Source organism: Malus sylvestris, chromosome 11 (genome assembly GCF_916048215.2).
Source record: "Malus sylvestris chromosome 11, drMalSylv7.2, whole genome shotgun sequence".
NCBI lineage: Eukaryota > Viridiplantae > Streptophyta > Magnoliopsida > Rosales > Rosaceae > Malus > Malus sylvestris.
Genome location: NC_062270.1, coordinates 38,559,950 through 38,574,833, shown reverse-complemented (window position 1 = coordinate 38,574,833; position 14,884 = coordinate 38,559,950). Strand labels below are relative to the sequence as shown.

Here is a 14,884-nt window from a genome sequence, read left to right as displayed (position 1 = left end):
TACTTTTTTTTTCTCTTTCTTCTTCTTCTTCTTCTGGGTTCGATCCCTTTTTTTTTTGTTCTTCTTCTTCTGATGTGGCTACCACATATATGCCACGTGGCTGCCACATATATGCCACGTGGCTGCCAAATGTCTGCCACGTGGCAAATAAAATAATTTTTTATTTATTTTTTTTAAAACATGTCTGCCAGTACTTTTTTTTTTCTCTTTCTTCTTCTTCTTCTTCTGGGTTCGATCCCTTTTTTTTTTTCTTCTTCTTCTTCTTCTTCTTCTTTTTCTTCCTCCTTCTTCTTCTGGGTTCGGTCCCTTTCTTTTTTTCTTTTTCTTTTTTTTTTCTTCTTCTTCTTCTTCTTCCCCCTCCTCATCTTTCTTCTTCTCTTCTTCTTCTTCCTCCTTCTTCTTCTGGGTTCGGTCCCTTTCTTTTTTTTTTCTTTTTTTTTCTTCTTCTTCTTCTTCTTCTTCCTCCTCCTCCTCTTTCTTCTTCTCTTCTTCTTCTTCCTCCTTCTTCTTCTGGGTTGCAAGGGTTCGGTCCCTTTTTTTTTTTTTCCTTCCATATTCAGGTTTTTTTTAAAAAAATTATTTTATTTGCCACATGGCAAACATTTGGCAACCACATGGCATATATGTGGCAGCCACGTCAGCATTTAACAGATCCATGGATGGAAAATGTAACGGTTGTATGTAATTGAAATAAAATAGTACTTGAGGTATGAAAGTGAAATGTTTTAAAGATGTTGTATAAGATTGCAAATAGACTTCAAACTTGAGGGGCTACTATGTAATTTACCTTTTTTTTTTTATAAAAATGGAGATTAGTTGTGAGGTCTACACCACATCGAACTTTAACGATCTGAATCGTCTATTTTTTAAGTTGTACCTCATAGATCATCCTTACAAAATATTAGTCAAATCAGAAATATTTAACACATCTAATTGGGTTCAAAGAAATGAATGAATACTTTGTTATATAAGAAACAATGAAATTTGATTTTAATAATTAAATAGGCAAATGGTTTCAGATTAAATTGAATTTTTGCAAAGATGATCTATAAATCGAGACTAATAAAACAGATGATTCGGATCATTAAAATTCGATGTGAAGTGAGCCCCACACTTAATCCCTATTTTTTTTTTTCAAAAAATGGGTATCCCTTTGCATAAAGGGGTTGTATATATATAAATTAAAATGGTGTTGTTTTACATTAAAATCTATGTAAATGAAGAACATTTGTTTTTTAAAAGGTGAACAACTGGTGACAAGCCACAGTTATCTACCCCTTTTGATGGTCGGGAAGACTCACAAAGACATTTCAGCCTCCCCTATGATCTGTGAATTGAGACTAACAAATTAAACGGTTTGGATCGTTGAAATTCGATGTGGAGTGAGCCCCACACTTAATCCTTATTTTTTTTTCAAAAAATGGGGATCTCTTTGCATAAAGGGCTTGTATATATATAAAAATTAAAATGGTGTTGTTTTACATTAAAATCTATGTAAATGAAGAACATTTTTTTTTTCTAAAAGGGGAACAACTGGTTGCAAGCCACAATTATCCACTATTTTTTGGGTCGAGAAGACTCACAGAGATATTTCAGCCTCCCCCTGGTCACAAGTTTGGCTTCCACACTAGCAGTGTGTTTCGAACCCAAGACCACCAATTTTTAATTTGAAAGAACTCTCGCAATCTGTCATTTACCACTGAATCACTAGCTCGTGGTTGTAGATGAAGAACATTTCACCTATCATACTTAGTAGATGAAGAACATTTCGTAAATAGATCCAACTTCGAGTGACCCAGTTGTACAAAATGATGAGAATGCCCTTAAGTATGGGTGCCAATTGTGAAACAATGTGAAATTTGGGTGGTTCATTCATAAAAGGATTTTGTTCAAGTGCCATTCATGCAATTTTCTCATTGGGTTATTTTAGACCCGAACCGAAAACCTAAATTGCGCTCCGTTAACCCACACCAAAAAGTATTTATCTTTTTATCGATCTATTTAATTCAGGAAAATCAAATCATCGTCTTCTTCCCTAAATCCGAAATCCCATTCAAAACCCTAGATGGACCTGCTGAAGGAAGAAATCGCCAAGAAACGGCAGAGACTCAAAGAAGACACCGGCGGCAAACGATTCTTCAAGCGCTCCGAGATCGAGCAGAAGCAAATCCAGAAGCTTCGGGAGCAAGAGAAGCGCGAATTAGAAGCCAAAGCCCAGCGCCAAGCCGCCGGCTCCAACACCGCCTCCGCAAACGACTCTTCCGCCGCTAATTCGAATTCCAATTCCGCCGCAGCCTCTTCCTCCGCCAACGCATCCTCCAATGCCACCGCGTCGAAGTCGTTAACCGATGAGCAGAACATCGACAAGATGAACCTTCCGAAACAGGAGGTCGTCCGCCGGCTCCGGTTCCTCAAGCAGCCGATCACTCTCTTCGGCGAGGATGATGACGCCCGGCTCGACCGGCTTAAGTACGTGTTGAAGGCTGGTCTGTTCGAGGTCGACAGCGACATGACGGAGGGGCAGACGAACGATTTCCTTCGCGACATTGCGGAGCTGAGGAAGCGGCAGAAGTCGGGGCTTGTGAGCAAGCGGCAGAAGACGGAGGTTGATGGTGGCGTGGAAGATGGTGAGGGCGGGGTCCGGGAAGACGATTTGAGCGCAGATGGGTGCTCGAGCGGCGTCGATGCTGATAAGGATTTGAAGCGAATGAAGACGAATTTCGAGGAGCTGTGTGATGAAGATAAGATCTTGGTGTTCTTCAAGAAGCTGTTGAATGAATGGAACCAGGAGCTGCGCGAGATGCCGGATGCGGAGAGGAGAACTGCTAAGGGGAAGTCCATGGTTGCTACATTCAAGCAATGTGCCCGCTACTTGCATCCTCTGTTCAAGTTCTGCAGGAAGAAGGTAAATTGATTACTGCTTTATGTGTTTTCATTCTCTTTCGATTATATTTAGCTCAGTGACCAATCGCATCGTGCTCAACTTATATACATTCCGCGAAAAGAACTCGGAAATAGAACTCGAAGGTATGCTCTTAGGTGTACATTTTTCTCACAATTGAGCTTAGAATGTCAAAACCCTGTGCTTTTTAAGTGTTGTAGTTCTCTTTGGATTGTATAGTTTTAGGGCAGGTTTGGTATTGCTATGCTTTGAAAAAAAACTTGCTGTGAGAATAAGCGGCTGTGAAATAAATCTATATGGTAAACTTTTTTGTAAAAGTGCTTTTGGAAAAAAAACAATCTAATAGGGGGTATTTTCATTAAAGAAGCACTGTAACTCCGTGTGCTTTGAAAAAAAGCCAGTTTTCCAAAGCTGCAAATAGCAATTTCAGCTTTTTCTTTTGATTTCAGCTTATTCTTACAGCAGCTTCCAAAATAAGCTTCTTTTTTTTCAGTTTACTAAGCCCCTAAAACCTTCACAGCTTTTTTTCATGGGTGCTTTTTTTTTTTAAGCACCTCACTCCCAAACCACCCTTTAGTTCATTTGATTTTTGGATATGGAGCATTGAATTGTTGTATTCGATTTGCAGATCCTTCAAGATGATATTCGCATAGCGTTGATGGTGGTGGTTCGGTGCTGCATGAAGCGAGACTACCTAGCTGCAATGGATCAGTACATCAAGCTGGCTATTGGGAACGCCCCGTGGCCAATTGGTGTCACTATGGTTGGTATCCACGAACGTTCTGCCCGTGAGAAGATTTACACCAACAGTGTGGCTCATATCATGAATGACGAGACAACTCGGAAATACTTGCAGTCAATCAAGAGATTGATGACCTTTTGCCAACGACGCTACCCAGCCATGCCTTCAAAAGCTGTGGAGTTCAACAGCTTGGCTAATGGTAGCGACTTGCAGTCTCTGCTAGCATCGGAGGAGAGGGCGGCCTCTAGCGGAAATCAGGTTTTGGAGGAAAGGTTTCTGATAATGCCGGCTCCATAGAAAATCTAGTCATGTATATATTCGTGTGAATTTTTTCAGTGCACAATCAAACTGAAACTTTGTTATGTAGTTAGCTCGCATCTTTAATTCAATTGAAATCGTTAATCCATATTCATCTGGATTTAACATCTCGTAGTTATATTCCTTAAAATTAAGATTGTTTTACAAACATTGTGAAGCATGGAGAGAGATATAGAGAGAACAAAGATCATTGGCTCTTCCCAAAACCAAAAGTGTCTTCAACGCCATTGTTCACCTTGCTCCGCCGCTCGGCAATCATATCCGCATACGCCTGGAAACGAAAAAGACAGTAAATTTAGACGCATGCGTGGGTTATGCCAGTTGACTAGGGTAGCGTATTTGCCCGTCGCACCGAGGAGAAAACAAGAAAACAAAGAATAGAGGGAGTGATGCCAACATACCTTAGGGTAAGAATAGAGAAAGATGTACCACCAAGTGCTAATTAGTAAGGTTGCCAAGATTGTCACGACTACTGAGTGCAGAATCAACCAGCTACCACCAATCACTACCACTCCAGTCAGCGTAATTGTCCATGGCTGACACCTGAGATTAACCAGAGAACCTTGTTATTTCTCTTTCGGGTTTGTTTGGAAGTAATTTTAAAATGACTTATAAGTGTTTTTCAAATAACCAAAAGCGCGTCTCTTGTATAAAAGCACTTTGGAAGTAGTGTTTTTCCGAAGAAGTGACGTGCTTTTAACAAATGCTCTTATGAGCAAAAGTACTTTCTAGATTAGCATTCCGGAACAGACCCTTAACTGGGTAACCTGAAATTCAATTCCAACAACGTCCCCAAGCTAAGACGAACACAATAAAAACCGAACCGAACCGAACCGGTCCAAAACAAAACGAAAAACCTTATTTAGAACAAGCAACAGGAAAATAGGGAAGAGCGGGGAGAGGGTGAAGGGCTCACCAGGATGGCTTGGTGTCCCAAACGGAGTCGTATTCAAGAGAAAGGTAGTTCATGTAGCCATCCATGTCATCCACAACTCCGTCTTCGTCCAAGAACTGCGACTCTTTCGGGTCGATTGAATTGCTGCCAAAGACGACGACATTTTCGCTGCGAAATCTCGTCGGCTTCGGATAAGTTACGGAGATGTGTGGGCCGGAGACGGGGTTGCAGAGATGGGTTTGTGCAGAGGTGAGACGGGGTCGTGGTGGAGAATGGAGGGAGAGAAGAGGGGAGAGAGATAGAGTTCCCATTTTGTCATAATGTCATCGTAAGCAAAATATCTGTTTGCTATATAATAATGCTTTGCTTGTTACTCTATTTTCCCCTTTTCTTTTTGAACTGGACGACTGAAAAATGAGTAGTAACTTATACTTAAATTTCTCAAAATTATTCGTTGTCAATTTATAAAACTTAATGTTTATAATCAAAACCGTTCATATTATAAATCATCCTATAAAGATCGTCTCTGCAAAAATATCAATTAAAACTAAGGTTGTTTAGTCATCAAATTGTTTAAAAACAAATTAACGGTATTGGTAAAAGCATTACGAACTGTCGATGTATTTGCTATAATAGATTAACTAAACGACCTTAGTTTTAATTTATTTTTTTGCAAAGATGATATTTACAGTGTGATTCATAGTATGAACGGTTTTGATCATAAGCACAAAACTCTGTAATTAAAATACTAAGAGTTTTGAGTAGGAGTTCGTACTCATATTTAAGTAGTCAAGTATTGTTCTTTCTTTTTACTACTTTGATATTTTAAAAAAAATGAAATTCGAATCTGGATACAAGGGGCCGAACATGCTATGATAAACTAGCCTAACTCGCACATGCAGTTCTTTGCTTAATTCGATAGTGAGTCCGAAATTTGGTAGCCAAAAGGCTACGAAAATCCTACAATGCACCGGTGAATAGGATGCATTTTCTCTAAGGGATGGATGGATTTTTGTCCTTTAGTAGGCAAAAGACTACGAAAATTCTATTATGCACTCGATAATGGGGTTGAAATTGACGCAGAAGATGCAGTCGGAATGGCGACGGAGGGTCTTAACGCACTCGCCGACGGGGGAACGGGCGTCCCAGATGTGAAGGGTGCGGTCATCGGATGACCAGGCGAGGTTGGAGATGCCTTCGGAGTGGCCGAAGAGGCGACGAAGGAGGGTTAGGGAGGAGGCGGACTAGAGGATGACGGTCTTGTCGAGCGACGCCGAGGCCAGAAGGCCGCCGTCGCTGGAGAATTTGACGCACGACATGGCGCTTTCGGGGAGGATCCTGAGGTGGCGGTACGGCCTGTAGGGCAGCGATGCTTAGCCACTGCCACTACTTGCCATCGCTTCTCTGCTCTGCATTACATTCACACTAAACACACACTATGTTATTTGGTACGATAATTTCACCCACTAAATTCTTCCCGCGGATGCACCCAACACCAAACTAATTTTTTTTTTTTCCGAAAAAATAGAATCCAGCTATTGGCTCCGTCAATAGTCTAATCTTTTGGGGGCCGGAAAGACTTACGGAGTCATTTCGGTCTCTCCTAGCTACCATTGTGTGATTCACCAATGCCAAAAATCAAACTCAAGACATGCCATTTGAAATTCGTCCCCACACCAGAATATTGGGTAATTGGTAATTTTGGCACAATTTCACCTGTGTGTAAAAAACTCTCATGGTCCTGCTTTTTTGGCCGCCCGTCGATGATTTTGACTTCAAAAGTTGATATCAAATCAAAGAGCGAGTGACCATGAATGTCTTGATCATGGGGTGACCGAGATACATTTCTGGTAAACAGTAAATGCGAGCATGAAGAAAGATAACTAAATTCATGAGATACAATAAAACCAGTTTCAAGAGATTTTTCTTTTGGTGAATAGTTAAGAGATCTTAATAATTACCGTACAAAACGAACTCATGCTCAACGGATAGGCTAATATATATGTTGACATCAAAGAAATGATAGAAACAGCATTCTTCAAGGGACACTTTACTCTGTATACTGGAAGATACGCGGACGAGAAAAGAACAAGCCCACCAGGAAGCTTCCCATACGAAATTGAGATTGGCTAGGTTCGGCCACATAAGGTTGTTAGATGGACAAGGATGGTGATGGCAGTACACCTAGTGTCCACGAGTCCTATTTTTCGATCATAGTTGAAGCTACATCTCGTATAGGGCTTCAAATCATACACTTTGTAGGCACAAAAAGGCACTCTGTTAGAGGAATCACAAAGAAAGAACCATCAGTAATGCAAATCACTAACAGATTGTCGTGCAATGCAGATAATATTAAGTGCAAGATAAATAGAGCTGATGATTAATTTATCGCTACGAATCATTTAAAATCCCACGCATCATTGGGAGATGAGATAGTTCAAAACAATGTATGAACCACCGACATTGTTACAAGATGTATGCATGTGTGATATGCACACCTCGAGCATGTTAGCCTACTCTAATTTGCAGAACTTTCGTCTTGTATGAGTGCATGAGCTCATGCAATAATATGTAAAATAATCACCAAAAAGATCACTCTGCAACTTATTAATTTGCATGTGTGTGTGTGAGAGAGAGAGAGGGGGAGAGAGAGAGGTACATGATCCATTTGGCGGCCACAGATTTCAATCCCTGCCATGCTTGGTTTTCTACTACACGGCCACATAGTCTACCTCGTCTGAGCTTTCATCATAAATTACATAACGAGCATCCTCGTTGCCACTACCATGATCACTATTGTAACTGCTTTCAGAAAAACTCACGAACATCGAACCATCAGATAAAGGACTGCTCATCTGTGATGCCGAAGGCAGACTGAGATCACTATATGGCTCACTGTCAAACATTGGGTCCATGTCGGGGTAACTGCAAACACATTCAGAACCAGAGACAACTATGATAATCCAATTTTCAACGACCTATTAATTCTATATTTGGAAAAAGAAAATTAAAATAGAACAACAAAGCTGAAGTTCCATTGAAATACAACAGTTGAAGAGTAAGCAAACCTTCCTTCTGGTGGAAAATCAGCCAGCATACAGAGATTAGGCCTTTCTTCTAACACCCGCTTCGAGGGAATGGTGCTGCGATAAAATTGACAAAACAATTCACTATTAAAATCTCTGTGTGACACAATAGGAACCTAAGATCAAATCCCACCTTCAGTAAGGTGGTGGTTTAAGAGATGGGAAAGCTCTATTCCATTACCTTAAGGTGTGGCATCTCTGAATCCAGTCATCCTCAGACGCCAAGCCTTCTCTGTTAGATATATCCTGTTTGAGGCAATAGGAAAAGTAAGCATCACTTTGAGTCCTAGAACTTTATATGCACGCTTACACAACAAAAATATGATGATATTTTAAACACCTACAAGATGTCTAAGGAACTTGAAATCCCCAGCAAGAATAGCTGTCAACAACCGAGTTGCCTCCACCTTCAAAATTACAATTTAGGTTTCAGAGAGAGAAAGAGAGGAGAGGCACAGTCCGAAATGCTCACCTTGTTAAAAAACAATTGATAAAAAAAAATGCTCACCATTTTGAGATGCATGCAATCCCGTAGAATCAAGACTTCCAGCAGATTCCCACCTGTGCTGCTTCCAAGGTTCCTGAAAAATATGATGCTTCACTAAGTCTATGATACAGAAACTTAATAAAAAGTCTCCTCTATCAAAGATAACTGACCTTAAAAATGATCCAGTGATCGAGTAGGAAGTTGAAAAATCAACGTACTTTAATTTCTTAAGTCCCTGAACAAGTACCCAGACATTAGATTTCCAGTATGACAAAACGCAGTCATTTCACCGAAAAATTGTTGTCAAATGTATTCTACTATAACACAAAATGAATAATATAAGACTCGGGGGTAATGTTTCTTGAATTTCCCAAGACATACCTTAAGAAGTATACGAACTTTATAATCATGCAACTTAAACCCTCTGAAGGCCAATGATGTTAGATGAGGGCAATTGTTCACCAGATCAACACAAGTTGGTGATTTCAAACTGTCATCTCTACCTGGGATTTGTCAAACATGTGTAAGAATAAATTCTGAGAACATAAGGTGGGGTTCCTCATGAAGAAGTGCAATACCTGATTTTGAAGATTCAAAGAACAGACGCTCTATTGATTGACAGTTTGCACTCACTGACAGCAATGTTTGCCTCAATTCAACATGACTGAAGATTGCAAAAAATCAAAAATCTCATAGTGTAATCCGACAAACAAGATTACAAATATTAAGAACTGAACTTACAGGCCAACAATCTCCAAATCAATGAGAAATGGGCAAGCCATTAGTGCTCCACAAAGTGACACAGTATCCATTCTTTCAATATTGTAAAGGTGCAACCTCCTCAGAAGAGTCCTTACAACAAGCAAAAGAAAGTATAAGGTAAACAAGTAAGTAGCAAAAACAAAATTTTCAAAGTCTTACAATTCAAGCATACCCTGGAGCATCAATGTTCCCACATAAAGGGCTTAAACAGGATCTAGAAAGAATGGATGACTCCTTCCCTTGTCGAGATCTCTTATCATTCCATGAAAAGTTGGACACGTCTACAGAATTCCTGATGGTATAAACTAACGGTTGGCAAGATCCAATTGGCGTAGTTGGGCCTGGAACTACCCCAAGCTTAAGAGACCTGAATATTAAGACGGACACATAGAGGGGAAAATGTTATGAAAATGAGACTATCATATGCTAATGCAACATCAAATTAGCGTTAAAATAAGGAAGCATAAAGTATGAGATTAGAACTGTAAACTACAGAGATGCATCAAAGCTTTCACTTGACACAAATGCGTGAGCAGACTGTTAAAATTGAAGTTTTTGTTGGGTTGAAAACTCTTACTGGAGAGATTTCCCGGCTCGGTGAATCATTGTAGAAACTACCGCATTGTTAACTTTTGGGACAACTGTTGTCAAGTCAATATTGGCATAGCAAGAGGGATCCATGGCACATTTATAAAACATTGAACAAGTAGCTGCAGCATAGCATAGGCTTTGTGTATCAAGCATGGAAAAGACCTGCATATCAGCAGATGTACACAGATAATGTATGCATTTCCTATCTAAATTCCGACAAATAAAGTACTTCTGGCATGCAAAAAAGTTGAAACTAAAACTAGTTTTGGATGAGGGTTTAGCAAGTGCCGCTGTACTTGGGCCAAATCAGTTAGAAATGAACTAGAAAACATTAGATAGCGGATTTGAAATGCTTTACATGATCATTACAAATACATAAAGAAGGGATTTGAAAATGTCTCTTTCATAGTGCATTTCTAATATTTCGTAGTGCATTTCTAACTAAATGAGCTTAAATCCATGGTATTTGCAAACCCCTCGCCGGAACATTACCCACGGATTGATATATCCACAGAATACATGAGAAAATACCAGCCTCAAATTCGGTTTCGATTTGATGGGGTACACTAATCAGTAATCACAAAGAATCGCATATGAATTGCAGAATCAAATCATTACGCAGCAGAAAGATCAGTGATCAGGCAATTAAACACAACCCACAAACACAAATCAACAAAAATGCAACTATCAAATCTTCAGTTTCACATGCCCCAAAATCGACAATCAACATTTCTATTCAAATCGATCCCCAAAATCCGAACAATTACGCAATCAACCGCCGGATTCGCATTCAATTCAGTTCTATTTCGATTCTGCGTACCTTGATAGTGAGGTCGGGAGGGAGAGCCCAGGCGAGGGAGTTGTGCTTGGAGGCGCGCTTCCTGGCGGAGCGCTTGGCGGCCTCGAGGAGGACGGAGCCCAACTGGAGGGCGCGATCGATGAGCTTGGTCTGATCGGCGTCGGAGGCCCGGGACTCGAGGAGGCGCTCGAAGGAGAGGTCGATGGCGAAGGGCGGCGAGTCGGAGAACTCGAGAAATGTGTCGAGGAGGTGGTCGCGGTCGAGCTGGTTGAGGTTCGGGGCTCTAGGGTTTTGGGAGGGGCAGGGTCGCTTCGCCATGGATGCCGGGCTGTGCAGCAGGGTATCGGAGCCCCGTTATAACTGCATCAAATGCTCTTCTTCTTTTACTTTTCTGCTTCCAACCATCACTAGATTCCATAACATCAATCATTCTAACGTCATCATTTTACGTCACATTGTCATACAAAAAATGTGAAAGTATATACGAATGCATAATTGATTTAAGATATTGTTGTCATGAAAAATATTAAAAGAACTCTCTCAATTTAATGTTGATTTTTGTGTCAACATTATATGCTAAAAACGTGAAGTGACAAAGAGTTCATAAAGAGTATCACTTTTGAGAGAATATAAGGATGATAATTCTAACCGTTAAAACCGATAACCGTGGATAACTGCCCGAATGGATTGGATTTGGGTATGAAAATTTGGGTATATTTTGGATATAGAGAAAAACCATGAATAATATTCGGTTATAGTTTTGGATATGGTTATAGGGGTTCCCAATCCGTATCGTCCCCGAATCCGAACCGAATTATATATAATTAATAATATATATTATTCACTGAATCCATTACCTTGAGAATACAAAAGTTACGCTATGTGAGTTGCATTTTGTGGGCAAGTTAAAAAGATTTGATATGAATAAAAATCTATGAGAATCCAGACCAATAATACTTATGAAAGATATCAAAGATCAGCCAATATTATCAATGTTTAGTTTCAATTTTTATGCTCCACAAGATCCTTTCATTAAATTATTTTATACATCAAATATTTAATGACAACATTAATATTTACTAAATTATCATGCATCAATTGAACGAATATATTTTTTGTATTGACGAAGATGGATATAACTGTTAACCGATGAGAATCCGTTACCCGGTGGATGTGGTTATGGATAATACCTTATGGTTAATTTGCGGTTATGGATATGGTTAATTTTCGTGGTTATGGGGATAAAAAAAGCATTTCTGTCCTCAAACCGAACTGTTGTCATCCCTAAGAGAATCCCTTTAGCATTTCCCTTCTTGTCTTAATGCATCTACCATAATAGGTAAAAATTATTCACGGCATGTTTGCATTTTTTGAATGGTGAAAATTTTTGAATAAAATAAAAAGATACGAACGAAGGAGAATAAGATGAACTAAGCTCGTGAAGTAAGAATTGTAGTAATTGAAACGGAAATTATTATTAGCATTAAAAAAATTTCAATTTGCACTCCAATATGTAAAAAGAAAAATACACTTATGAGGAAATTTTAAAATGCTAATAACATTTCACATTTAAACACTCATGAATTTTTTTTATTACAAGCGATATTCTACATTAATTTACGCTAAAGGAAAGATGAGAGTTTAAATACATAATATAGTGAATTAAAAATTTTGACCATCAAGACAATTCACTAACTTGCAATAATACTAAAAGCATAGAAGTGAAAAAATCTAAATAGTTTTGATACACATTTAATTTAATGTAAATAAGCATGCTATTAGTATTTTAATCACAAAGACAAATTTTTTAGTTTAAACTTACAATTTATGTGAGCTAGAGGCCCAAGGTTTAGAGGATATTGCATGCCAAAAGGCCCAAAACAATTAAAGGGGGCAATTGCAACATGAGTAAGCCCAACTTCACTCTCAATTCATAATATTACAAAATTAAATATATTTTAATTATCACTCAGTAATCAGTACTACGGTCTAGTAGTATTCATTTTCTTTTGAAAGTGAGATATTTTATGTTTGAATCTCGTAGATGGTGAATTCGATACCAAATTAGGTTGCCCATTATGTGGCTTAGCCGAACTCCCCCCTCCCCATAGTGTAAAAATATCGATGTACTAAAAAAAAAATTAATTTGATATAAAATAGTACTGATTACTTGTATACATCGATATTTTACTCTAAATGGACTAGAGATGGTCTTAAATATTAAATTTAACACAAACATAACACGTTACTAGATACCGTAATAGTTGGTCAATGGTCATACTTGAAGAACACATCAAACATGCAAACCATTCAAGTTTTCTCCATCATAGTCAAGTTTCATTATTAAACTAAGAGACTGAACCAAACCAAATACTCTTTTTCTTCAGCCGCAGACCGATTTAAAGAGAATTTGGTGGGATCATGGGTGGAGACGGGAGAAAAGGCAATATATGTGACCTTTTTCTATGTGTGTAGTTGTATAATCACGTGATCCGACAATCAAACTCTATAATTTATCCTAACCAATGAAGAATGCATATATCTATACATAATTTGTAACAATTCTAGCTACATGTTGTATTGCACTCTCTTTTCTTTTTCGATGGAGCGTGAACAATGATAAAGAATGATATAAAAGTGGTGATAGCTTGTCATTCACACTCGACCAAATTTGTGTGCACCTTTAAAGGAAAGTGAGTTCCCGTACTCATATTTTCTCCCATTGCATTCTCTCTTTGTTTATACCGTTGATATGAAATTGCTGAAGGAGAATCAATAACAAAAATAAAGAGAGGAGTCGAGAAAAAGAGAATCGAAAGTGAAATTCAATATCCTTCAATTATGTTGATATAAAACAAGAAGAGAGTACAAACTCATACTTTGTGTATATATAAGGTTATTTCCAAACCAAAAACATAAATTTCATTTCAAGTATTTGTAAAAGCTCAATAATAACAGCAACAGCAACAACAACAACAACAACAAAACCTTACTCCACTAAGTGAGGTTGGCTGTATAAATCATAAAACGCTATTATGCTCGATTTTGGCGCCTAAGTATTTGTAAAACCCCAAAAATTGAAAATATAACTTCTTGCTTTTCTACTTCTATTCATTCTTCCAAGCATGCAAAACCAATGAGAACCCAAACTCCTGCAACTGTTTATCTCTCAACTGCTGAGAGGAAGAAGACCAAGTGAACACATAAGGATCCAGAACTGGCAAACCAGTCCATAACTTCTTGCTTTCATCTGCAGCAACATTAAGGCAAGTTTGGAACATAAAAAAAGATGTGAACGAAGCAGAATAGGATAAACTAAACTCTTGAAGTAAGAATTGTAGTAATTGAAACGAGAATTGTTATTGGCACTAAAAAATTCTCAATTTGCACTCCAATATGTAAAGAAAAATAAACGTGTGAGAAGTGTAAACTGAATTTTTTTAAATGCTAATAAAAGTTTATATTTAAACACTCATGAATTTTTTTTATTATAAACGATATTCTATATTAATTTACGTTAAAGAAAAAAAAAAGGTTTAAATACAGAACATAGTGAATTAAAAGTCTTGATCATCAGGACAACTCACCAACTTTCAACAATACTAAAAGAATAGAAGGAAAAACTCTAAATAATTTTGATACACATTTTATTAAATAAGCATGCTATTAGTATTTTAATCAGAGAGACAAATTTTTTAGTTTAAACTTACAATTTATATGTGAGCTACAGGCCCAAGGTTTAGAGGATATCACATGCCATAAGGCCCAAAATAATTAAAAGGAGCAATTGCAACATGAGTAAGCTTCACTATCTCAATTCATAATATTACAGAATTAAATATGTTTTAATTGCTATTCAGTAATGCGGTCTTGTGGTATTCATTTTTATTTGAAAGTGAGAGTTCTTAGGCTTGAATCTCGTGGATGGCGAATTTGATAGCAAATTAGGCTATCCAATGTGTGACTTAGCCAAACTCACTTTTTCTATAATGTAAAAATATCGATGTACTAAAAAAAAATGTTTTAATTTGATCTAAAATAGTACTGATTACTTTTATACATCTATATTTTACTCTAAATGGACCGGAAATGGTCTTAAATATTAAATTTAACACAAACATAACATGTTACTAGAAACCGTAATTGTTCAATGTTCATAGAACACATCAAACACGCAAACCATTCAAGTTTTATCCATCAAAGTCAAGTTTCATGATTAAACTAAGAGACTGAACCAAACCAATTACTCTTTTTCTCCGCAGACCGATTTAAAGAGAATTTGGTGGGATCATGGGTGGAGAC

At 38.0% G+C, this 14,884-nt stretch overlaps 3 protein-coding genes across 3 annotated transcripts; 1 reads left to right on the top strand and 2 right to left on the bottom strand.

Annotated features, from left to right (window-relative positions):
* The first annotated feature begins 2,000 nt into the window (after window positions 1-2,000).
* On the top strand, window positions 2,001-4,050 carry LOC126590977 (uncharacterized). The gene is made up of 2 exons (XM_050256508.1): window positions 2,001-2,905; window positions 3,531-4,050. Exons 1-2 carry the CDS (start codon window positions 2,066-2,068, stop codon window positions 3,939-3,941), a joined length of 1,251 nt encoding a protein of 416 aa, XP_050112465.1. The 5' UTR covers window positions 2,001-2,065; the 3' UTR covers window positions 3,942-4,050.
* On the bottom strand, window positions 4,024-5,192 carry LOC126590978 (uncharacterized). The gene is made up of 3 exons (XM_050256509.1): window positions 4,879-5,192; window positions 4,364-4,505; window positions 4,024-4,233 (listed from the first exon to the last, which is right to left on the bottom strand). The coding sequence occupies exons 1-3, from the start codon at window positions 5,166-5,168 to the stop codon at window positions 4,150-4,152; spliced, it is 516 nt and encodes a 171-aa protein (XP_050112466.1). The 5' UTR covers window positions 5,169-5,192; the 3' UTR covers window positions 4,024-4,149.
* Window positions 5,193-6,732: 1,540 nt separating this feature from the next.
* On the bottom strand, window positions 6,733-10,974 carry LOC126590976 (F-box protein SKIP17-like). The gene is made up of 13 exons (XM_050256507.1): window positions 10,604-10,974; window positions 9,770-9,945; window positions 9,365-9,559; window positions 9,172-9,282; window positions 9,009-9,094; window positions 8,812-8,933; window positions 8,601-8,665; window positions 8,452-8,524; window positions 8,288-8,350; window positions 8,125-8,189; window positions 7,926-8,000; window positions 7,517-7,782; window positions 6,733-7,134 (listed from the first exon to the last, which is right to left on the bottom strand). The coding sequence occupies exons 1-12, from the start codon at window positions 10,898-10,900 to the stop codon at window positions 7,569-7,571; spliced, it is 1,542 nt and encodes a 513-aa protein (XP_050112464.1). The 5' UTR covers window positions 10,901-10,974; the 3' UTR covers window positions 6,733-7,134; window positions 7,517-7,568.
* Between the last annotated feature and the right edge of the window lie 3,910 nt (window positions 10,975-14,884).